Source organism: Chionomys nivalis, chromosome 7 (assembly GCF_950005125.1).
Source record: "Chionomys nivalis chromosome 7, mChiNiv1.1, whole genome shotgun sequence".
Classification (NCBI taxonomy): domain Eukaryota; kingdom Metazoa; phylum Chordata; class Mammalia; order Rodentia; family Cricetidae; genus Chionomys; species Chionomys nivalis.
The window spans coordinates 68,318,980-68,342,889 of NC_080092.1; the positions used below are offsets into that span (position 1 = coordinate 68,318,980).

General features: G+C 39.8%; 1 protein-coding gene across 1 annotated transcript in view; it reads left to right on the plus strand.

Annotated features, from left to right (window-relative positions):
* Hsf5 (heat shock transcription factor 5) overlaps positions 1-18,844 on the plus strand; it is a 44,434-nt gene extending 25,590 nt beyond the window's left edge. Inside the window, exons 5-6 of the mRNA XM_057776928.1 lie at positions 1,826-2,000; positions 18,774-18,844. Coding sequence (XP_057632911.1) covers positions 1,826-2,000; positions 18,774-18,844 — 246 coding nt within the window. The remainder of the gene's footprint in view (positions 1-1,825; positions 2,001-18,773) is intronic.
* Positions 18,845-23,910: the final 5,066 nt, after the last annotated feature.

Below are 23,910 nucleotides of genomic sequence, written 5' to 3' on the forward strand. Positions count from 1 at the left end.
ATTATTTATTCATTTTATGTTATGCGTATGAATGTTTTGCCCGCATATATGTTTCCTTGATATCATTAGAAGTCAGGGGAAGGTATCAGATCACCTGGAAATGGGGTTACAGAGAGTTGTAAGATGACTTGTGGATGCTGGGAATTGAACTTGGATTCTCTGCGACAGCAGCCAGTGCTCTTAGCTGCAGAGCCATCTCTCCAGCCCCGTTTGTTTTTTTATTTAAATAACATTACAGAACTCTATTGATTTTATTGGGTTCAGATTTCTTATTAATCTTGCATCCCTTAATCAATTAAACAAAAACTAGTTAATCAAAAGTACATCCAAAGTAACCCAACTCTTGGGATGCTGAGGTGGGAAGGGGGCCACAAGTCCCAGGCCTGCCTGGGTGACAATTGATGCTCAGTCTCAAGGAGATAAGACATATCTATAATTATTATATGCATCCAGGAAGTCCATACTGGCCAGGAATTCACATTTTAGTCAAGAGTGGCTTGGATCTCTGGTCTTGTTATAGGTAGTTCTTTCTAAAATATCTAAATATATGTAACAAAGATTTTATTGTATTTTCTCACTTTCACTCCCCTTTTTTTAGTGGTGGCAGTAGAATTAGCTGGGGATAGAATATTGGGCCTTGCCCATTCTTTTTACACTATTGTGTTTGGATATACTGAAAGATATACTCAGCTGATGTAATCTCAGTACCTAAGCAAGAATTGTAGCACTTACTGGGTTATACCCTATCCTAAATGTTTTTAGATTTCTTTCAATTCATTGTCCTTTTTGAGATTATTAAAATATGTATTAAGTTGATATAAGTCCAGTAAAGATAGCCTCATTAAATTTGTTTTTTTTTTAAAGATTTATTTATTGTGTACACAACATTCTGCCTCCATGTATGCCCACATGCCAGAGGAGGGCGCCAGATATCATTATAGATGGTTGTGAACCACCATGTGGTTGTTGGGAATTGAACTCAGGACCTCTGGAAGAGCAGCCGGTGCTCTTAACCACTGAGCCATCTCTCCAGCCCCCACCTCATTAAATTTGAAATATGCCTGTAGAAATAAAAAATATTTAGTATCTTCATAGTTATATGTGAACTACTGAATTGCATATCTTAAACTGAATATACAGTGTTTTCCTTAATATACTTGACTATCATAGTTCTTCCTGAAAGCTAAATTTTAACTTTTAGCTTCATTTAATAATACAGTTATATTTTAAATAAACATAAAGAACAGCATAGCAGAAGTTGATTATTTTGACAAAGGGTTTTAACATTCCAAAGAAAATTTTGGAACCAAAGAAACTCATTTATAAACAGGATGGATAGAGATTTTATAGAGAATGAAGCATAAACAGTTTTGATACCATCTTTAATACAGAATATAAAATTAGTAAGATAGTGCCCATTCCCCAGTGTCACTATCCAGGAGGATCATGCCTATTTGTGACCATCCAAGGGTCACCAACGAGGAAGGGGCGTCAACTTGGACACACGCTAAAGTGAAAGGATAGAGTTTTCACCAGTTATGTAAAATGTCTTACTGGTGTAAGTTATAATGTCCAGCTACATGGTGGATCTTCCTCTGCTCACCAGTAAATATCTTAGCTTCATGTGCATTTCAGTGACTTGAGTATGTGGAAAATGTACATCTTACCAGTGAGTATTTAGATAAGTCAACACAGTTAAGGGTAATGCCCTTTATAAGCAGGAAAATGTGTTTGCAGAATCCTGTTCCTATAATAGAACTTCTCTGATAATATATATTAACTTTTTGTAGATATTTGGGAATAATAAGTGTGTTTAATATTTTAGGTGGATAGCAGTATAAAATGCCAGGCCAATCCACAGGAGAATATATTGCCTTCAGAACAAATGGGATTCCTTATTTCAGAAATGGGGCCTGCTAGCAAGGCTAGTAAAGACACAGGCTTATCCACTCCAACCAGATACAGAGAGCGGAGAAGCAACTCACGAGGAAAGTCCCCTGGTAAGGGTGAAATAGTGTAAGCTCTTGAATGAACAGCTCTAAAATGCTAGAACCAGAGCCTCAGGGTATAATTACATATGGATGGTAATTTGTATGGATCTTTATTATTTATAATTATTATGTCTCTCATGTTGCTGTTTTATATAATTGTGGTTTAAACTAGTTTTCTTGGTTACCTTTGTGATGTATGCAGTGGTTGTTTTCTAACAGTGCATAGAAGAATTGGAGGTTTTGGGGAACTGGGGAGATGGCTCGGCAAGTAAAGCACTTGCTGTGCTAGTGTAAGGACGGGAGCTCAACTCTCCATTACTCACATTTTAAAAGCCAGGCAAGTCTGCATTTTCTTGTAGCCTAGAACTGATTGCTGGGACTTACTGGCCACCAGCCTAGTTTCAGTTCACAGAGAGCCCATCTCAAGGGATGAGGGGAGAGTAATAGAGACGCTGGAGGCTTCCGGCCTCTGTGTGAGTGCACATGCATGCATCCCCATGCCTCCACATATTTAAGATAAGAAATGAAAGAATATGAGCTTTCAAAATATTGTATATGTTAAAGAAAAGTGTAGGCTTTTAGACTAATAAAGAACAGAAAAGACAAAGGGGAATTTAATAATCATCTTCAGATGCTAAAGATCTTATTTATCTTATTAACAAACAACAGAGAATGTATTTAAATTGTGACACAAGAATATTTGATGACGCCGGGCGGTGGTGGCGCACGCCTTTAATCCCAGCACTCGGGAGGCAGAGGCAGGCGGATCTCTGTGAGTTCGAGGCCAGCCTGGTCTACAAGAGCTAGTTCCAGGACAGGCACCAAAGCTACAGAGAAACCCTGTCTTGAAAAACCAAAAAAAAAAAAAAAAAAAAAGAATATTTGATGACAGCCAGGCGGTGGTGGCGCACTCCTTTAATCCCAGCACTTGGGAGGCAGAGACAGGCGGATCTCTGTGAGTTCGAGGCCAGCCTGGTCTACAAGAGCTAGTTCCAGAACAGGAACCAAAAGCTACGGAGAAACCCTGTCTCGAAAAATCCAAAAAAAAAAAAAAAAAAAGAATATTTGATGACATTAAAGATGATACCTTGAGTACATTATAAATATACTTTGAAGAATGAATCTGTATAAGTGGCATTTTCTTTGTATGTGTGGTTTATAGGAGTCTAGTTATATATTGGACACTGGGGCACTTGCAGACCAGGGCAGGTGGTTCTTTTTTTGAGATGGGGTCATCCCAGGCTGCCCTCAAACTGGAGCAGTGGTTCTTATGTATCAGCCTAATTAATATGCAGACGCATATTACCAGACCCAACTTTGATCTGCTTCTGGTAATGAATTGAATACAATTGTGTTTTTTGTTTTTTGTTTTTGTTTTTGTTTTTTGGTTTGGTTTGGTTTGGTTTTTGGTATTTTGAGACAGCATTTCTCTGTAGCTTTTGGAACCTGTTGTGGAACTCGCTCTGTAAACCAGGCTGGCCTTGAACTCACAGAGATCTGCTTGCCTCTGCCTCCCGAGTGCTGGGATTAAAGGCATGTTTATCTAAAAATGTTTTCTATTATCCAAATCACTGTACCCTGCAGTGAACATTTTTTTCTTCTTTCTTTTCTTTTTTAGATAGGATCTTGCTAGGTATTACCAGCTGACATGGAACTCACTGTGCCGCCTAGGGTGGTTTTGAATTCATAATCCTCCTGCCTCTTGAGTGTTGAAATTGTGGATATGTGCCACTATATCTTGCTTGCAGTGGCTAATGTAATTGTCTCAAATTAGCCAGATATGGTGGCTCATGCCTTTTATCAGCACTGAGAAGTTGACACAGGAGGACTGATGATGCTATTGTAGAGTAAAACACAGCTGCAATACACAAAATGCAGGTTAAGGATGTAACTTATTGGTTAAACACTTAATCTAGATTAAACCACAGCACTAAAACAGATGCCTGCAATACAAGCAAAATTAGTTAACTAAATTAGTCATTAACCTATTTTTAAATATTAAGAACTTGTTTGAAAATTTCCCCAAAAGTATGATGGAGATAGTAGTGCTCAGGGTCTGTCATGGTGGCACACTCCATGAGCCCTGCGCTGTGGGGAGACGCATTGTGAGTTTGAGGTCAGTCTGGATCACAAACAAAGATGGTGCTCAGACTGACTAAGGTTATCTATCTTGTGAGTGAGCTTGCATAATCATGGTTAGTTGATGATATTTCCCAATCAAGCTGGAGATTTCTCATGACTGAAGATAGGTAAGGCAATGACATTAGCCTAGAAGGTCATATCGAAGCAAGAAGGACAAGGGCTAATTTTGATGTGCCTGTTTTTATGCCACAAAGCAAATTAGATGGAAGTACTGCTTTTTTTTTTTTTTTTTAAAGATTAGGAGACTACAATATCTGACTTTTCTGTGCAAGGACCTACCTTGCTTTTTTCCCTTCATAACCTCATTTGAAGTGGTTCTCAGGAAGGATTGAAGATTTTATTTTTATAAGCAATCTAATTATCCTAAACAAACAAAAACTTTAAATTTGTTTTAACAATGAAACATGTCAAATCATAGACTTGAGGTTATGTGTACACTTTCCTACCACACACATACCTTTTCCCAAAATCAGTATTTTTTTTATTGTCATTTCGATACAGCATCTTGCTAGGTATCCTTGGTTGGCCTGGAGCTTACTATGTAGACCAGGCTGTCTTGAGTCTGCCTGTCTCTGACTTCCAAGTGCTAGAATTATAGGTCTGACATTGTTAGATTTTTTTTAAATTATAGCATGGGTTACACAAGGCCATTTTCATACAAGTATTTAATGTATTTTTAACATATCCCCTCATATCCTGCTATCTTAACCTTTCTGTTTTTAATTAAGACAAGTTTATTGAGAAAATAATGACATGAACACAAACTCCTTTTCATTTTAAAAATTCAGTGGAGTAAGTATTAAGTTTTATGTAACTTTTCTTGATAGAACAAAATTTTACTTTAAATCTCAATGCCTCATATGTGAAGATGAAATCTTTAAATATATCATATTTTTATTAAAATATAATTACATCATTTCCCTCCATTCCCCTCTTTTTCCCAACTCCTCCATCTTCTTTCTTTCAAATTCTGGCCTCCTTTTAAAAATTGTTATTGTTACAAACACATACATACATGTATATATGTATAAATATATAAATACAACCTGCCTAGTCTTTTCAAGACATGAACATAATTTCAGGGCTAGCCACTTGGTATTCGATAAGGGGCTCATCTCTGAGGGAAGATCATTTCTGCTCTCAGCATCTCTTAGCTGCCTGTAGTTCTTGGTCTAACCTAGGGTTAGGCCCTGTGAGATTTCCCCATCCATGCCTATTGTTATTGCTCTTGTTCGGGTGTTATTTAGGCAGCCATATTACTGAGGTGTAATAGGTGAAGCTCACCTATTATTTCTAGAAGACACAGTCTTGCAGGGGATTTCCTAGTCCTCTGTTCTTCCCCTACTTTGGTTTTTCAAGATAGGGTTTGTGTGTGTAGCTCTAGCTGTCCTGGAACTCACTCTGTAGACCAGGCTGGAATCTAACTCAAGATTTCTTTCCCAATTCCAGCTTCCAGTCCTAAATAACCAACGCAGAATTAACATTACTTACAAATGCTTAGCCAATAACTCAGGCTTATACTAGCTAACTCTTACATTTAATTAATCCATATTTTCTATCTATGCTTTGCCATGGCTCATGGCTTGTTACCTCTTTTTTTTTTTTCCACATCCTGCTTCCTCATTGTCTGGCTTAACTCCGCCCTTCATCTCATCTCAAGATTTTATTAAATTATTTGCATATGTGGGTGTCTTTATGTGAGTTTGTACACATGAGTACAGTGCAGTAGAGGCCAGAAGAGGGCATTGGATTCCCTCAAACTAGAGTTAGAGATGGGTGTCAGCCACCTGATGTGGGTGCTGCTGACTCAGGTCCTTTGCAAGAGCTACATGTTGAGCCATCTTTCTAGACCTGGCGCTTTGTGAAATCACTTTCTACTACTACTCAAATTGGGATGCTGAGCAGTTGGATACATGATCCAAATAACTGAACCCTAGATGTTAGTTTGCCAACCACAGGCAAAGGACTGTTCCCTTCCAGGCAGTAGCTTGTTGTTAGAATGCTTATCTAGCATATGTGAAGTCCTTTAGATTTGATCCCCAGCACTGTATAAACCAGGAATGGTGTTGTGGGTTTATAATTCCAGCACTCTAGAAGTGGGTAGAGGCAGGAGGATCAGGAGTTCAGATATACAAAACGCAGCTTGGGTTAAATGGGACCCTGCCATAATAAGAAAAAAAAAAAGGAAAGAAGTGTTCTTGGTTTTACTTGCATAGTGTTCTCATCTCTTCTTTTAGGGTTTTGCTAAATGCAAGAAATAAGTCAACACAATGTGAATTTTGTTAGCCCTTTCCTCTGTGGTTGTATGCTCATTTGTTCTGTGGTTTACTTTCTAGGGCATTACAGGTAGTGATTCTTATCAGATGTTTTTGTATGGTTAGATTTTCTATTGCTGTGATAAACACCGTGGCTAAAAGCAGCTTGGGGAGGAAAGAGTTTATTTCAGCTGACAGTTGTAATTCATCATGAAAGGAAGTAGGAACTCATACAGGACCACAGAGTGCTACGTACTGGCTTGCCCTCCTGGCTTGCTTAACCTGTTTTCTTATGCCACACAGAACCATCTGCCCAGGGGTGGCACCACCTACAATAATCTGGGCCCTTTCACTTCAATCATTAATTTAAAAAATTCCCTACAGACTTGCCTTCAGGCAGTCTGATGGAGGCATTTTCTCAATTGAAGTTGAGTACCGTTCTTTCGAGGTCTTTGAAGAATTTTGCTGGGATTTTGATGGGCATTGCGCTGAATCTGTAGATTGCTTTCAGTAGGATTGCCATTTTTACTATATTAATTCTGCCTACCAAAGAGCATGGGAGGTCTTTCCACTTTCTGGTGTCTTCTTCTTCAATTTCTTTCTTCAAAGATTTAAAGTTCTTGTCATACAAGTCTTCCACTTGTTTGGTTAGAGTTACTCCGAGATATTTTATGCTATTTGTGGCTATTGTGAAGGGTATGGATTCTCTGATTTCTTCCCTGACCCTTTTATCATCTGTGTACAGGAGGGCTACTGATTTTTTTTTTTTAGTTAATCTTGTATCCTGCTACATTGCTGAAAGTGTTTATGAGTTGTAGAAGTTCCTTGGTAGAATTTTTGGGGTCACTTATGTAAACTATCATATCATCAGCAAACAGTGAGAGTTTGGCTTCTTTTCTGATTTGATCTCCCTTTTGTGTCTTATTGCTCTAGATAGGACCTCAAGAACTATATTGAATAGATATGGAGAGAGTGGACAGCCTTGTCTTGTTCCTGAATTCAGTGGAATCACTGGGAGTTTCTCTCCATTTAATTTGATGTTGGCTGTTTGTTGGTTTGCTGTATGTTGCCTTAATTATGTTGAGGTATGTTCCTTGTACCCCTGCTCTCTCCAAGACCTTTATCATGAAAGGGATGTTATATTTTGTCAAATGCCTTTTTGGCATCTAATGAGATGATCATGTGGTTTTTATTTTTCAGCTTGTTTATATGGTGGATTACGTTGACAGATTTTCATATGTTGAACCATCCCTGCATCTGTGGGATGAAGCCGACTTGGTCATGGTGGATGATGGTTCTGATGTGTTCTTGGATTTGATTTGCTAGTATTTTATTTAGTATTTTTGCATCAATGTTCATCAGTGAGATTTTGTAATTCTCTTTCTTAGTATTGTCTTTCTGTGGTTTGGGTATATGGGTAATTGTAGCCTCATAAAAAGAGTTTGGCAATGTTCCCTCTGTTTCTATTGTGTGGAATAATTTGAGGAGTATTGGTATTAGTTCCTCTTTGAAAGTCTTGTAGAATTCTGAGCTGAAACTATCTGGTCCTGGGCTTTTTTTGGTTGGGAAACTTTTGATGACTGTTTCTATTTCTTCAGCAGTTATAGGTCTGTTTAATTTGCTTATCTGGTCTTGATTTAATTTTTGTAATGATATTTATCCAGAAAGTTGTCCATTTCTTTTAAGTTTTCCAATTTTGTGAAGTACAGGTTTTCAAAATAGAACCTGATAATCCTTTGTATTTCCTCTGTGTCTGTTGTTATGTCCCCCTTTTCATTTCTGATTTTGTTGATTTGGATATTCTCTCTCTGCCTTTTGGTTAGTTTGGATAAAGGTTTGTACATTTTGTTGATTTTTCTCGAAGAACCAACTCTTTGTCTCATTGATTCTTTGTATTGTTTTCTTTGTTTCTATTTTGTTTATTTTAGCTCTCAATTTGATTATTTCCTGCCGTCTAGTTCTCTTAGGTGAGTTTTCTTCTTTTTGTTCTGAAGTTTTCAAATATTCTGTTAATTCACTGGTGTGGGATTTTTTAGCTTCTGTATGTAGGCATTTAGTGCTGTGAACTTGCCTCTTAACACTGCTTTCATTGTGTCCCATAAATTTGGGTGTGTTGTGTGGTCATTTTCATTGAACTTTAGGAAGTCTTTAATTTCCTCCTTTATTTCTTCCTTGACCCATTGATGATTCAGGTGAGCATTGTTTAATTTCCATGTGTATGTGGGTTTTCTGGAATTAGTATTGCTGTTGACTTCTAGTTTTTAAGCATGGTGATCTGATAAGGTACATTGGATTGTTCCGATTTTTTTGTTTTTATTGAGGTTTGTTTTGTTACCAAGTATGTGGTTAATTTTTTTAGAAGGTTCCATGAGGTCCTGAGAAGAACATACATTCTTTTCTGTTTGTCTGGAATATTCTATAGATGTCTGTTAAGTCCATTTGAGTCATAACATCTGTTAGTTCTCTTATTTCTCTGTTCATTTTTTTGTCAGATTGACCTGTCCAGTGGTGAGAGGGGAGTGTTGAAGTCTCCCACTATTAGTGTGTGTGGTTTAATATATGATTTAAGCTTTAGAAGTGTTTCTTTGACATATGAGGGTGTCCTTGTATTTGGGGCATAGATGTTCAACATTGAAATTTCCTCTTGATGGATTTTTTTTGTGTGTGTGACTAGTATGAAATGTCCTTCTTTGTCTCTTTTGATTGATTTTAGCTTGAAGTCTATTTTGTTAGATATTAGGATAGCTACACCTGCTTGTTTCTTAGGTCCATTTGATTGGTATATTTCTTCCCAATATTTTACTCTGAGATGATGTCTGTCTTTGAGGTTGAGATGCATTTCTTGTATGCAGAAGAGGGATGGATTCTGTTTTCATAACCAGTCTGTTAGCCTGTGCCTTTTTATAGGTGAGTTGAGTCTATTTACATTAAGGGATATTAATGACCAGTGGTTGCTATCTCCTGTTAATTTAGTTTTCATCATTGTTGATGTTAATTTGTGCATTTTTTTCTTCTTTGGAATTTGCTGTAATGAGATCATCAATTGTCTGTGTTTTTGTTGGTGTAGCCATCTTCCTTGGGTTGGAGTTTTCCTCCTAGTATTTTATGTAGGACTGGGTTTGTGGCTAGGTATTGGTGAGATCTACATTTGTCATGGAATATCTTGTTTTGTCCTTCTATGGTGATTGACGGTTTTGCTGGATATAATAGTCTGGGCTGGCATTTGTGGTCTCTTAATGTCTGCATAATGCTTGACCATGATCTTCTGGCTTTCGTTGTCTCCACTGAGAAGTCAGGTATAATTCTGATAGGTCTACCTTTACATGTTACTTGGCCTTTTTCCTTTGCAGCTCTTAATATTCTTCTTTACTCTGTATGTTTACTGTTTTGATTATTATGTGGCGAGTGGACTTTTTTTGGGATCCAGTCTATTTGGTGTTCTGTAAGCTTCTTGTATCTTCATAGGCATATCTTTCTTTAGGTAGGGAAAGTTTTCTTCTTGACTTGTTAAATAAATTTTCTGTGTCTTTGAGTTGAACTTCTTCTCCTTCTTCTATACCTATTATTCTAAGATTTGGCCTTTTTATGGTGTCCCATATTTCATGGATATTTTGGGTTAAGCTTTTGTTAGATTTAATGTTTTCTTTAACTGATGAGTCTATTTCCTCTATTGTATCTTTAGCGCTTGAGATTCTGTCTTCCATTTCTTGTATTCTGTTGTTCATGCTTGCATTTGTGGTTCCTGATCTTTTTCTCATGATTTCTGTTTCTATAATTCCTTCAGCTTGTGTCTTTTTTTTAATTTTTTTTCTATCTCAGTTTTCAAGTCCTGAATAGTTTCTTTTATATGTTTGTGTTCTTTTTCTTGGTTTTCTTTAAGTGATTTGCTGATATCTTCCATTTTTTGTTTGTTTTTCCCTCCATTTCTTTAAGGTAATTTCTCATTTCATCTTTAAGAATTTCAAACATTCTCTTGATGTTATTTTTTAGATCATTTTCTTCTGGTTCGTCCATATTTGGTTGTTCAGGTCTTGCTTTTGTAGGGTCTTTAGGTTTTACTGATATTGTGTTACTCTTTGTGGTGTAGCATGTGATCTTACCTTTTCTACTCATCTTTTCCTCTAATAGGTGTGGTTGGGGCTGTCTGAGGATTGGTGGAATAGTCTTCTAGGTGCCAGTGAATCCAAAGCTCATATGGTTGTTCCTCATGGTACAGTCAGTGTCACAGTTCTAGTTACCCCGTTGGTTATTCCTGTTCCTGGAAGTAGTTCAGTGCTCCTGTGCTTTGGTCTGCTCCCTTGGAGTTTGCTGTCTCAGTCCTACTTTGGCTCAGGCTGCTGGCTTTGATCTGTTTCTTTAAATCTTGGTCTGGATCTCCTCCTGCAGAAGTCCCTGACTTGGATTTGGACCTGTTGTGGTGGAGATCACTGACTCTGGATCTGGTCACTGGTTCAGTCCTGATCTGCCTGTGTCCCAGTACTGGGTTTGCTCCTGGCTTCTGCTCCTGGTGGAGCCTGTTCTCTCTGTGTCTTAGGTAACTGGTTCAGTCCACTCTGGTTCCGGTGGAGATTGCAGACTCTGAATCAGGTCGTTGGCTCAATCCTGGTCTGCCGGTGTCCCGGGACTAGGTTGGATCACAGGGCTGGGTTTGCTCCTGGCTTCTGCTCCCATTGGAGCTTGTTTCCTCCGGCCCCCGTTGTCCTAGGAGTCTATCTTCCTGCTTCAACTGCCTGATCTCTTGATGGCTAGAATTTGTTGCTGTGCCTGATTTCCATCTCTCTGTGGACAAGTCCTTGGGCCATTTCGTTATTCGTCATCTTTTGTACCACTGGTCTTTCTATAAATTCTCCTTACAGTATCAGATCCTCTCTGGTCTTTCTCTTCTCTTCCCTCAGACCCAAATCCTAACTCCCTTGGACAGAAGTGCTGAGGTAGACCTTCTTTTCCTGATACCCTTGAAGCCTCATCCTCCCTAACCCAAACAACCATCAAGCTGCTTCCTCACCAAGACAGTCACTCCCTAATAGGACCTCTGATACCTGCTATTAAAATACTTTCCTCTTCCAGTGCATATTATGGTTGGAAGTGTAAATGATAAATAATTAGCAAGCTACTTATCTTTATTAACTCTTCCCATTGACTTTTTCTAAGTAAAACCATATCCCTTGGCTAATGGTGGTAAGAGATGTCTTAATTAGCCCTGATTTCCTGCAGTGGAAAGTACGGGCTGTGAAACAGTAACGTCATTGTGACCCTAATCATACTTTTATTTCCTCAGGAGAGGGTTGCAAATGACTCATAATTAAGCTGGGACATCTCTGCTGAAAAGTTAGATTTTATAGTTAACGTGTAAACAGAAGTATAATTTATGATGTTGCAAATTTTTCTTCTCTGAGGGAATTAGCCTATCAGTTTGTCCGTTTAAATATGAATATAGAATTGGGTTGTAATTACACACATTTGTCATCCCAGAACTTGGAGGGTAGAAGCAGCAGGATGACAAGTTCAAAGACATTGTCAGCTAACAAAAAACTAAAAAAAGCTAACAGTAACTGGCTTGGCATGGTGACTAATTAGTAGTCAATACCCAGTTCATGGTAGCAACAGAATTTTTACAATAATTGCTATTATTTTCATAGTAGTTGTCTTAGTTGCTTTTCTTCTGCTGTGATGAAACTTTGTGACCAAAATCAATGTGAGAAGGAAAGGGTTTATTTGCTTTTATCCTCCTGAATCACAGTCCATTGAAGGAAGCCAAAGCAGAAACTCAAGCAAGGCAGGGACATGGGGGCAGGAGCTGATGCTAAGTCCTTGGAAGAATGCTGCTTACTCACTTGCTCATCAACAGCTTACTCAGCCTGTTTGCTAGTCCGCTCACTCGCTCACTCAAGCACGTTCTCCTTCCTCCCTCCCTCCTTCCCTCCCTCCCTCCCTCCCTCTCTTCCTTCCTTCTCTCTCTCTCTCTCTCTCTCTCTCTCTCTCTCTCTCTCTCTCTCTCTCTCTCTCTTGTTTTTTTTTTCTTGAGACCAGGTTTCTTTGTGTAATGTTGGCTGTCCTAGAACTCACTTTGCAGACCAGGCTGGCCTCAAACTCACAGAGATCCCCCTGCCTCTGCCTCCCAAGTGCTAGGATTAAAGGTGTGCACCATTACTGCTTTCAGCCTGCTTTCTTATAGACCCCAAGCCCACCAGCCCAGGGGTAGCACTACCCACAATGGACCTCCTCTATCAATCACTAATTCAGAAAGTGTTTGAGAGGCTTGCCTGTCTACAGTCCGATTTCTGGAGGCCTTTTCTCAATTAAGGATCCTCCTCCAGATGACTTTGTGTCAAGTTGACATAGAACTAGGCAGGACAGTAGTTAGTAATCTGTTAATTTCCACTAATTAGTTTTAATTTATTTTAGACTATACTTTATTTTTATATAACAATATTTTATTTTTAGAAATATAATCTCATGTATCCTACTGTAATCTCAGCCTTGGAAGATGCTATGTAGTAAAGATTGACCTTGAACTTCTGATCCTACTGAATAACAAGTATGCACCACCATGCCCAGTTTATTCAGTGCTGGGATAGAATCGAAGGCTCACGCACTCTACCACTGTGCCACCGCAACTAGTAAAAGGGAAACTTCAACATTTCCTACCAATCTAGTGCACTCTAGTTCCTCAAGTGCGCTCCTCCACTCTCCTTCCAGCTGGACTCAGCCGTTCTGCCATTCCTTATGTCCTTGCGTTTGTGGATAGAATCCCATCACTTACATATACTCACAGACACTGCACCTGTTTCTGCCTTCCGTGCCTCCAGGAATTGTATTCTATCCTTTGTATTAGATCAGCAAACATGCCATTGCAGGTCATATTTCAGAAAACTCCTTTCAGCCAGCTGTGACACAAGCTTGCGCTCCGAGCTTCCTTTGAGGCAGGAGGAGAAGTTGAGATAGATTTTGTTCTTCTGCTTGGTTGAAACTTCCCTTTCCAGATTTCTAGTGGCTGTCACATTGCCAACAATGGGGGGTAGTTCTCAACCCCCATTTTCAAGACATGGGTATTTGGACAGATTGCTTCAACCTTAATGAAATACTTGTCTAGCTTCTAAAATTATCCTTTCCTGGTTTTCTTTCAAGCCACTAGCCACTTTCTATACTTAATTCAGAGGAGATGTCAACCATTTTCATTATTTTAGCATCTTGATAGTGGTGGGTCCTAAATTTGTGTCTGAAGTTTGAATCTTCTCTGAACTTCAGACTTACATATCCTATTATGATGTGTCTGGTCTATACCTTTAGATTTATTTATTGTGTATGCACATGGGGGGGGGTGTCCACGTACACGCACTTGTGTGTGTGTGTGTGTGTTTACACTGCATGTGTTTTTTACTCTGCATAAATGCAGGTGCCCACAGAGGCCAGAAAGGCCTTAGATCCCCTAGAATTGGAGTTACAGGCAGGTGATAGCTGCTAACTGAAACCCAGGTTCTCATCAAAAGCAATTTGTGCTCTTAACTACTTGAGCCCTCTCTCCAGCTCCTCACTCTCTATCTTTGGATATGTCCAATTTGTGTCCAAACTTAACACATTTTATCCTCTCTCTAATTTTACATATCTATAAATAGTACCGTGTAGTTTTCTAGTCGCACGGAAGTCTTGAAGTCTCTACTGACTGCTTTCTCTCTTAGACATCAAGACCATTAGCAAATCCTGTCCATTCAGTGTGGGTTCAGACACAGAACTGACCCTTTCTCACCACCCTCTGCTTGGTTACTGCACCCAGTACTCTGCATCCTCTTGTGTAGGTGACTTCACGGCTTCTTGGCTCGTCTTCCCTGCTCACTGTTACAGCACAGCCAACCATCCTGAGAAACATGACTCAGGGAAGGTTAGAGCTCAGTGATGAGCACTTGCGTAGGATGTGCAAGGCCCTCGCTTCCATTTCCAGGACTAGAAAAGGATTTTAAATCCTTTTTTCATTCAAACTAAACGATTTTAAATCTTTGTTGTTGTTGTTGTTGTTGTTCAAATTTCCCTTGTAGATTTCCATCACATTTTTAATAAACTCTAAAAAAAATCCTTAATATGGGCTACAAGATTTTGAATGGTTTAGCTTCTGGCTGCTGTTGTGATTTCATCTTCCCCTACCTTCCTCATCTGGTCCAGACACAGCAGCCTCCTCTCTAGTCTCTGGCATGTCAAGCATATTCCTGTCTTCACACTTATGCTCTCTGAATGGGATGCTTTTTGTGCAGACTGTTGTCTCATTCTCTTCCCTGCTCAGAAGAGCCTCCTGATTATATCTTGCTCTTCTTCATTCATTCTTGTTATTTGGTTTTCTTTTATGGTTCTTGGCTCTACTTGACATTTTCCATTATTTTCTCCTCTTCTAGAAAGCTAATTTGTTAAAGAAAAATCTATTTTTATTATGTATTTATTTATCTTTTTATTAGTTTTTTGAGACAGGGTTTCTCTGTGTAACAGCCCTGGCTGTCCTGAAACTAGCTCTTGTAGACCAGGCTGGTCTCAAACTCACAGAGATGTGCCTGCCTCTGCCTCCCGAATGCTGGGATTAAAGGTGTGCGTCACACCGCTGCCTGGCAGAAAGATCTATTTTTATTTTTGCAATATCCCTAGGACCTAGAACATTACTGTGGTATACCATGTTTGTTGAGTGAATAAATGAAGAACTTTTTTCTCCATCTTTTAGAGTGTATCTATTTATCTTATGGTAATATATATGTATATATGTGCTAACTATGTTCACATTTTTTGCTATCATCACCACCAACCATCTCTAAAACTTCATCTTGTAAAACTGAAACTCTATGCACCAGGCCTGCCAGCCATCATTCTACTTTCATTTCGTAAAATGGTTTTTATGTTTGTTTCCTTATTTTGCGCAGGATCGGGTGGCAGCATTTGTGTGGAGGAGTTAGTTCTCTGTTCACTACTTTGTTTCTAGGATGGGACTGAGATTGTCAAGCTTGCAGACAAAACACCCACCTCACTGCCACTAGACCACCATTCTACTCTCTGTGTCTGCTCTCTATTTGGTTCTGGCTTATTTTTGTTTATTTTTATGAATATTTTAAAAACTACTTTTTGGGGCCGGAGAGATGACTCAGAGGTTAAGAGCACTGACTGCTCTTCCAAAGGTCCTGAGTTCAATTCCCAGCAACCACATGGTGGCTCACAACCATCTGTAATGAGATCTGGTGCCCTCTTCTGGCATGCAAGCATACATAGAAGGAATGTTGTATACATAATAAATAAATCTTTTTAAAAAGTTACTTTTTAATTGTGTGTGTGTGTGTGTGTGTGTGTGTGTGCATGTACGTGCAGTGGTGGAGGTGCCACAGTGTATGTGTGGATGTCAGGACAACTTGCAGGAGTTACCTCCTTTTACCCTAGGGTCCCAGGGATTGAACTCAGGTCATCGGTCCTGATGGCAGATGCCTTTGATGGCTGAGCCATCTGGCAAGCTTTGTACCCATGATTAAACCCAGGGCCTTGCACATGCCAGTAGATAATTACTATACCACTGAGTCATAGCCCAGTCCCGACTTTCTATCTTTAGGAGCAATGTTTAGTCATGAAGAGGTAATGTTTGACTAGTTGAGGAGTCATTTTACTCCTGTTTTACTAAATGTTTGGCACTGTTAGGTGCAGTAGGGACACACAAGTACCAGTCTCCATAGTCCCAGTCTGTTGAAATAATAATCACATGTGTTGTGTGGGGAGTGAAGCCCAGAGGATTTTTACTATTCTATCATTAAGGAAAAAAAATGAGAAAAGAAAAAAAGAGGAAAGGGAAAGAAAAAGCAGGTGTGATGATGTACACCTAACTGTAAAACCAGCAGGGAATCAGTAGTACAAGGTCATTCTTGGCTATAAGCTTGAAGCCAGTCTGAGCTACACGACCCCTTGTCTCAAAATAGAACAAGGGACCTGGAAAGATGGTTTAGTAGTTAAGAGCATGACTGCTTTTGCAGAGGACCTAAGTTTGGTCCCAGCACCCATGTCTCACAGCTCACAGCCACCTTTCCACTTCCAGCTCCAGGGGATCTAGAACCTTCTGGACTTCTGGACTCCACAGACACCTATACCCATGTGCACATACCCGCACAGAGACACATAATTAAAACAATAAACCTTTAAAACACCACCACCACACACAGAGAGAACTCTGTCTCTTACTGAGGCTGGGCACACCTATATGGACCATCTCACTTCTATGCTGCTGACAGCTGAGAGAGGGTTAAGGAGGAATTTTGTACTTTAGAGTTATTTCCTGTTTCCCTCTTTGCTTTTGTTTGTTTGTTTTGGGTTTTTTTGTTTGTTTGTTTGTTTTTGGTCTGAAGTCATTTCTACTTAATAGGAAAAGATGCCTTTCGGAGGTAAAAATAACAAATGAGCCCTTTAAAGCAGATGATTCAGCAGCAGGTAGTGTCCTCACAGTGACGTACAGGCTCCTAGAGCCATCTTCATCATTCTCAGAGAATACCCAGTGTTACCAAGAACGTTTTCGTTGTTGTAACATTTCTGCATTTTCTCTTGCTCTGCTAATCTGCCTTTGGCCTCTATGAGTTTACCTAATCACAGTATTTCATATAAATGCAATCACACACCATGGGACCTTTCATGCCTGGCTTGTCACATGTCTAGATAATGTTCAGGAAAGTTCATCCACATTGGAGCCGCCTTTATGCACCGAGCTATCTCACTACTGCCACCACCTCCTTTTTTGTTTTATTTTTTGAGACAGGGTTTCTCTGTGTAGCCCTGGCTGTCCTGGAACTCACTCTGTGGACCAGGTTGGCCTTGAACTCACAGAGATCCACCTGTCTCTGCCCCCCAAGTGCCGGCATTAAAGGTGTGTGCCACTGTGCCCAGCTCCAGGTTCCATCTTAATTTGAAGCCCAGTTATTAAAAAGAAGGTTTGCTCTTGTGTTCAGTCTATTTCCCGAGAGATCTATAGTTCCTTTAGTAGTTTCTACCTTTATCATTATCAAGATTTCCTAGTCTGTTTTCAAAGTGGGGTTACAAATGGATCTGTTCATATCTCAGAGTCAATCTGTTTCTTTTCTCTTTGTCATATGGTGTGAGTGTGGTGTGTATGCGGTGTGTGTGTGTATGTATGTATGCAGTGTGCGGTGTGTGTGCATGTGTGTGATGTGTGTGTGGTGTATATGTATGGGTGTGTGTGGGGAGAGGGTATATGTGTATTTTGAGTCGGGATTGTATAGTAGCCTTGACTGATCTAGCATATAGCATATACTATATAGACTAAGTTTACCTCAAAATTGTGGCAGTCTCTTGCCTCTGCTCTTAGGTGGTAAGATTACAGGTCCATGCCCCTCCCACCATATCACAAAACCTTATTTTAATATTTTTATTACCATATGCCTTGTTCTTTTCCTGATGTGGAGCTGAAGTATTTAGAAAATGATCATAATTGTTACTCCTACATCTTTTGGTCAGCTTTCAAAAATCCTGAAGCCTAGGTTGCACTCCATACCAATTAAATGAAACTATCTGGAGGAGGGAGCCCCAGGCATTGGGTTTTTGAAGATTGCCAAATGATTTCAGTGCGTAACAAGGTGGCTTTCCTTACTAGCCATATAATAGCTTAGTTGCTCCGCCTCCCGATTATCAACTTACTTGTTAGGGCTAAGTGGATGACTTATAATAATGTGTTTATCCACCTAAAAATGTCCATATGTCCCATAAGTGTATTACCAGTTTTCACTGTGAAAAAAAAAAAAAAAAGTCCTGAACTCGAATTTGAGGTAACAACTTTTACTTCTTTCCAGTCCTGATAAATCACTTTGCCTCTTGATCCCTGTCAGGGTATGCCTTTTTCTTTACAGTTCAGGGGTGGGGTGTGTGTGTGTGTGTGTGTGTATACAAGAGTTCAGTTGTGTTAGTCAACAACTCCCCTTCCTGTCCTTGCAACAGAAAGGAAATGAAGTTTGTTTGTATGTATATATTTAATCTTAATTCCTTTTTACACTTTTTAAGTTTTCTTTGTTTGCTTGTTTGTTTTGAGGCAGGATCTCACCATAGCCTAGGCTACATGAGCCTTTCTAAGTAGCTACGACTGGCTTTGAACTCTCATCCCTTCTGCCTCCACCTCCCACCACATCTGGCTACCCTTTTAAAAATATATAATAAAAGGCATTATTTTAAACCTTGTTGATCTGTTGGATTCGCATCTGATCTGCTTTAAGGAGTGGTAAGCATGTCCTAAAATCTAGACTTTGGTGAAAAGTGTAATTTCTAGCCACTTACACAGATTATCTATAGACAACTTGTCCTTCTTGTATGAAGACTTGCTGGAGACGTCTGTCGCCTGAGAGCTGAGAGTGAGTAAACCATCCTCTCTTTCTAGATCTTCATCTGCTGGTGGACGTGGCCTGCAAGCAGGAGCACTTTCCAAAGGAGGAAGAGTTGAAAGAGTGAGACGGAGTGGATGCTGGATGTGACATTGTGCACTAGCCACAGCTGGGCGCAGACTAGACTTGCACATGACACGCTGTTGGGATTTTTTCAGTTCTGTTAAGGAAGAAAAAATATTTTTTGTTTTGTTAATTGAGATTTTGTTAAATTGAAAATTGGGAGTTTGGTATTTCCTACAGCTGTTCAGTTCAGATTACTTACCTTGACAAACTGCTTCAACATCTAGCGGCCTTTTTTTTTTTTTTTCCTGCCCAGATTCCTTTCAAATGAAAAGTCCGGGCCTTCAAGAAGCACTTAAAATCTGCTCTGTTGATGGCACTGGAGCAGTGTGTGTGCTGAGTTGGGATGCCATTTTGAACAATGTCAGCACAATGTCGTCTGTCTCAAGTCACAGTGTGGCCCTTTAAAGAAAGTGGTGTGATAAACAAAGACATGCAAGGCCACTGGTGTCACCAGTCCTAGTGGGTCCAGGGAGGAAGTTCTGGAAAAAACTCATTTTATAAGTGATTAACCAAAAACTTCTCTTGTTTCTGAACCCCACGTCCTGTTTCAGGAACAAGGCATCCAGACTTGGCCCATCCATCAAACTAACAGCCTCTGGTTCTTGAATATTTATGGGAGCATTTTTTCCCATTGTCATGTCTTTCCTTAATTTGAATGATAAATTGTTATAAATAGTAAGAAAGTTTTGTTAATATCATTTACATAAATGTCTTCTAAAGAAAATATTTAATTTGTTTAATTATATTTATAAATGCTGAGAGATTTAAAAGTTTTAAAACTTTGTATTTTTATTAACCTTGCAGAATAGAAAGATTAAAGGGTACGTGTATAATTTTGTTTTTGAAGGGTCAATGTACAATATGTGGACAGAAACACTAAGGTTTAACACAGTGTTTTCTTATTTTAGATTTTTAGATTCAACAAGTATAAATTCTTATCTATAGAAGGTATTGTGTGCAAATTTGGGGGGGGGGAATTGCTTCATTGTCATTTACCAGAAGCTATACTTTAATTTTTTTAAAAAATTTATTTTTTATAAACTTTAATTTTTAAGAAGCAGTTTATTTTTGAAATACTAAATGGTTTAAGCTTCTGAGAGACTTCTGGATAGTGGGTAGGTGGTCACCATTTTCCCTTCCCTCACAGGACTGGACAGTTGAGGAGTGGATTGTGGGGCTGTTTTGAAGGTAAAGAGGGACATTTTGGATGTCCAATTTCTGTAGTTGATCCATGTCTACCAAATGACAGCAAGAACCAGAAAGGTTTGAGATATTTCAAGTTGACTAAAACTTTCTTGTTGGATCTACCTCAGTTTTCCTAATAAGCGCTGCAGAAACAAAAGGAAAGTCTATGATTTAAAGCTAATGAAAAAGAAACAGTGCTTAATAATGGCATAAGCACTGGGTTAGCTCTGTAGCTTCACGGTCCGTTTCTTGTGTTGCACTGTGCCTTCCCAGTGATCGCAGACCTAGACGTGTAACAGAGTTCTAGCTGTTTTGGAAAGGGTAAGCTCAATTGCTCTACAGCGACTCAGTTTAGATTTGAGAGCAGGCTTTGATTCATCTAATTAGACCAGTTGGTGCTCATGTCCTGGGCACTTATTCATCTTTACTAGTAAGGCGTGAAAGATGAACTGATTATCAAGACATGCACATCTTGTAGCCATGCCAAATATATTGGCAAAGTGTATGAAAAGGAGACCCGGTTTTCTAATGAAGGAACTTTGCCTTTTCTCTGTCCCATTGAAGAGCTGGTAAGCTGTGTAGGTGATATTTCTTCCCCTCAAATGCCTTCCTTAGCCTTATGTGTATTGAAAGAGATAATACCTTTTGAGGAATGTGTGTCAAGCAGGAACCTTGGCACAGACATGGTTTCAGTGGTTTAGGGCTTGATCAGTGAATTGCCTTGATCAGCTTTCCAAACTTTTGTGTATATGAATACACCAGACAATGGAGCTGGATCTCCTGCTCTACTCAATGCTGGAACCCATCTCCTAAAGCTCTCATCAGTGACTTGTGCAAAGGGCATCAGTAAAGTGAAATCTGCACGTGAATTAGCCAGTAGGGCCTGCCTGACACATGCTAAGAAGGTTCCCGTCCAGCACCTCAGTGGTTCAGCACCTAAAGCACCAATCAGTTTCAATCAGTCAACAATAAAATGAATGTTCCAACCAGACCTCTTGTCTTGCTTGTTTTACTTTTTTTTTTTTTTGGTAGCCAGTAGAAAATTTAGTCATTATGATCACTAATGCTGGTGAACTTCAAAGACAATGCATTCTGCTTTTCAAAAACTGATTGATTTCTTTTCTCTTTTTCCCCCTGCAGTTCTGGAGATGAGCCCAGAGCCTGGAATCCATGCGACGCAAGCACTGTACCTTGTCTTCCTTTTGTTTGTAGTTTTGAGACGAGGTCTTGCTGTGTAGACCAGGCTAGCCTTAAGCTTTGAGTAATCCTCCAGCCTCTCTGTATCTGGAGTCCTGCATTTCAGGTGTGCACTACTCTACACAGTCTACTTCTTAGTTTTTAAACATTGCCCTGAAGATGTAGTTCAGTTGGTAGTGGGCCTGAAGCCCCGGGCTCATCGTTAGCACCACGTATAGCAAATGCAATGGTGGTACATTCCTGCAGTCGCAGCAGAGGTCAGCCTGGGATACATGTGACCAAGACACTGTCACAACAAAGCAACAAAACAGAAAGTTGTCCAGACCTTTACAAATTATTATTTTTGCTTTTATTTTCTTTTAGACCAGGTTGGCCTTGAACTCACAGAGATCTGCCTGTCTCCGCCTCCCGAGTGCTGAGATTAAAGGCATGTGCCACCACCGCCCAGTTTATAAGTTATTTTTAATAATGATTAAAAATCTAAATGTTTCTAAGGATAGTATTTTACAGAACCCTGGATTTTAGAACAGGATGAATAGTCTTCAATCACTAGTCAATCCAGGTAGGAATGGCAGTGGTTAAAGATGATCTGTAAGGTTGAGTTGAGGCTGAGGATGTTCTTAGTGGCAGAGCACTGACCCAACACACACAGGCCCTGAACTTAAACCTCAACACACAAAAGAAGTCAATGTCAGTGAGATCGCCTTTTCACACCGCAGCAATGCCATCTTGATGACATTTCCAGGGAAGCTCTATGGCATATCAAACTCATCTGAATATTTTTTTTTTTACTTGTCATTTTGGTGATCCAAATCAGTGCACTAAAGTATAGCGCTGTTTGGCTTGACCCTCAGTCTTCCATGGTCTCAAGTCCATGGTAAATTTTGTCATCATTCCCAGAGTTCATAATTTCCTTAAGAGAAAGCAATCAAGTTTATAATTATATATATATGTATATATATACATATACATATATATATGTATGTTTTTCAAGACAAGGTTTCTCTGTAGCTTTGGAGCCTGACCTGGCACTAGCTCTTGTAGACCAGAGCTGGCCTCGAACTCACAGAGATCTGCCTGCCTCTACCTCCTGAGTGCTGGGATTAAAGGTGTGCGCCACCACTGCTCAGCTGCCTAAACTTTTTATTTAGCATATTTAACTTTTTTAAAAAGATTTACATGTATGGATGTTTTGCCTGCAGTGCCTGTGGGGAGCAGAAGAGGGTGTCGGATCCCCTAGAACTAGAGTTTGTGAGCCACCATGTGGATGCTGGGAACTGAACCCCAGTCCTCTGAAAGAGCAAACAGCAAGCGCTCTTAACCACTGAGCCATCGCTTCAGCTCGAAGCATAAGTTTAACTCTTGGCTTACAGTCTTACTTTGAAAGAATAGGTCTGACGCAAAGAATGAGATGGAAATAGCAGATTCCAGGCTTCTGACACCAGCCTGAAATGAAAGATCCATACAGGTGCAGTTTAGACAGAGCTACTGAACTTACAGTATAAGAACTGAAGAAAATCTGTGTAGAAAACGCGCAGAAGCTTTCCAGGGTGGCCAACAAAAAGCAACATTAGTACTGCAGTGTAAGATCTCTCAATCCAGTCTGTGTGCCATTTATGGACACTAAAACATGGAAAAGAAAAGAAATCTATTTGAACTTGTATTTGCAAGACTTTGCGCCACTCTTTTGTCTTTTGGATTCTTTTATGTTTTCTGTTTATTTCCTCATACCACCATCTGTTCCCTATTGCTTACAGAATTCTCTTAGATATGTTTGAGTGGCCCTGATTCATATGCTGTAGGGAAAAGTAAGGATTGAATTGAGTGCAGTTGGGCTGTGGCTCGCTAGAGGGAGTAAAGGAGCGAGAACCAGGAAGAGAGAGGAAGAAGACTTGGTTAAGTTTGCGAGGGCGTGCACCCCGAGGAGGCGGGGCGGGCTTGCGTGTAGCTGCTCCACCCTCACTTTGTCAGCAGGTAGAGAGTGTGATTGCAGTCCCAGGGGAGGGAGTTAGAGCTAGAACGCCAATTACCAACCACAGGCTTCCTGCTGTGGGGAGCTGCTCCAGAATTGTCTCTGGAAAGGAAGCGTGAGTCCTTCCCTCTTCAGAACTTCCCAAGTCCATCCATGATTCAGAGATACCGCCTTCTCCCTCTGGGATTTTCTGTTTCTGGTATTGTTGTATTTACTACTTCGTTGTTTTTCAAGAGCTGATCATTTAATTTTCTGTACAGAAGCTGAGGGAAAGGACTTTTGTTAGATTTCGGGGATGATTTTGGATCTTCTTTAAGCATTTCCAGAGTCCTTGAGGACAGTAGCTCTCGTCCTGAATAAGTTTCTGCCTTTGACCTGCGTGGATTGCTTTCTCAGGCTTCGGAATTTCTCGGCACCTACCTGTAGTGCGTACACTTGTCTGACTGCAGAGTGAGAAGGTGAAGGAAGACTGAGCCGCACTGGGTTAAGCAGCTCAGATCTTTTAAAAGCAGGATTTATAAAGGCATAATTGAATTTGTTTCACCCCCGTGGATTCCAGTGGGCCCGACAGCGCAACAGGTTTGCAGATTTCTTTTGAAATTCTTTTTTTGTTTTCTCCCTCCCTCTGTCTCAGCAAAAGTAAAGAGCCTATATAGCAGGTTCATGTCCAGTGGCTTGGCTTTGAGCACTACTGAAGACTGTAGGATTTTCAC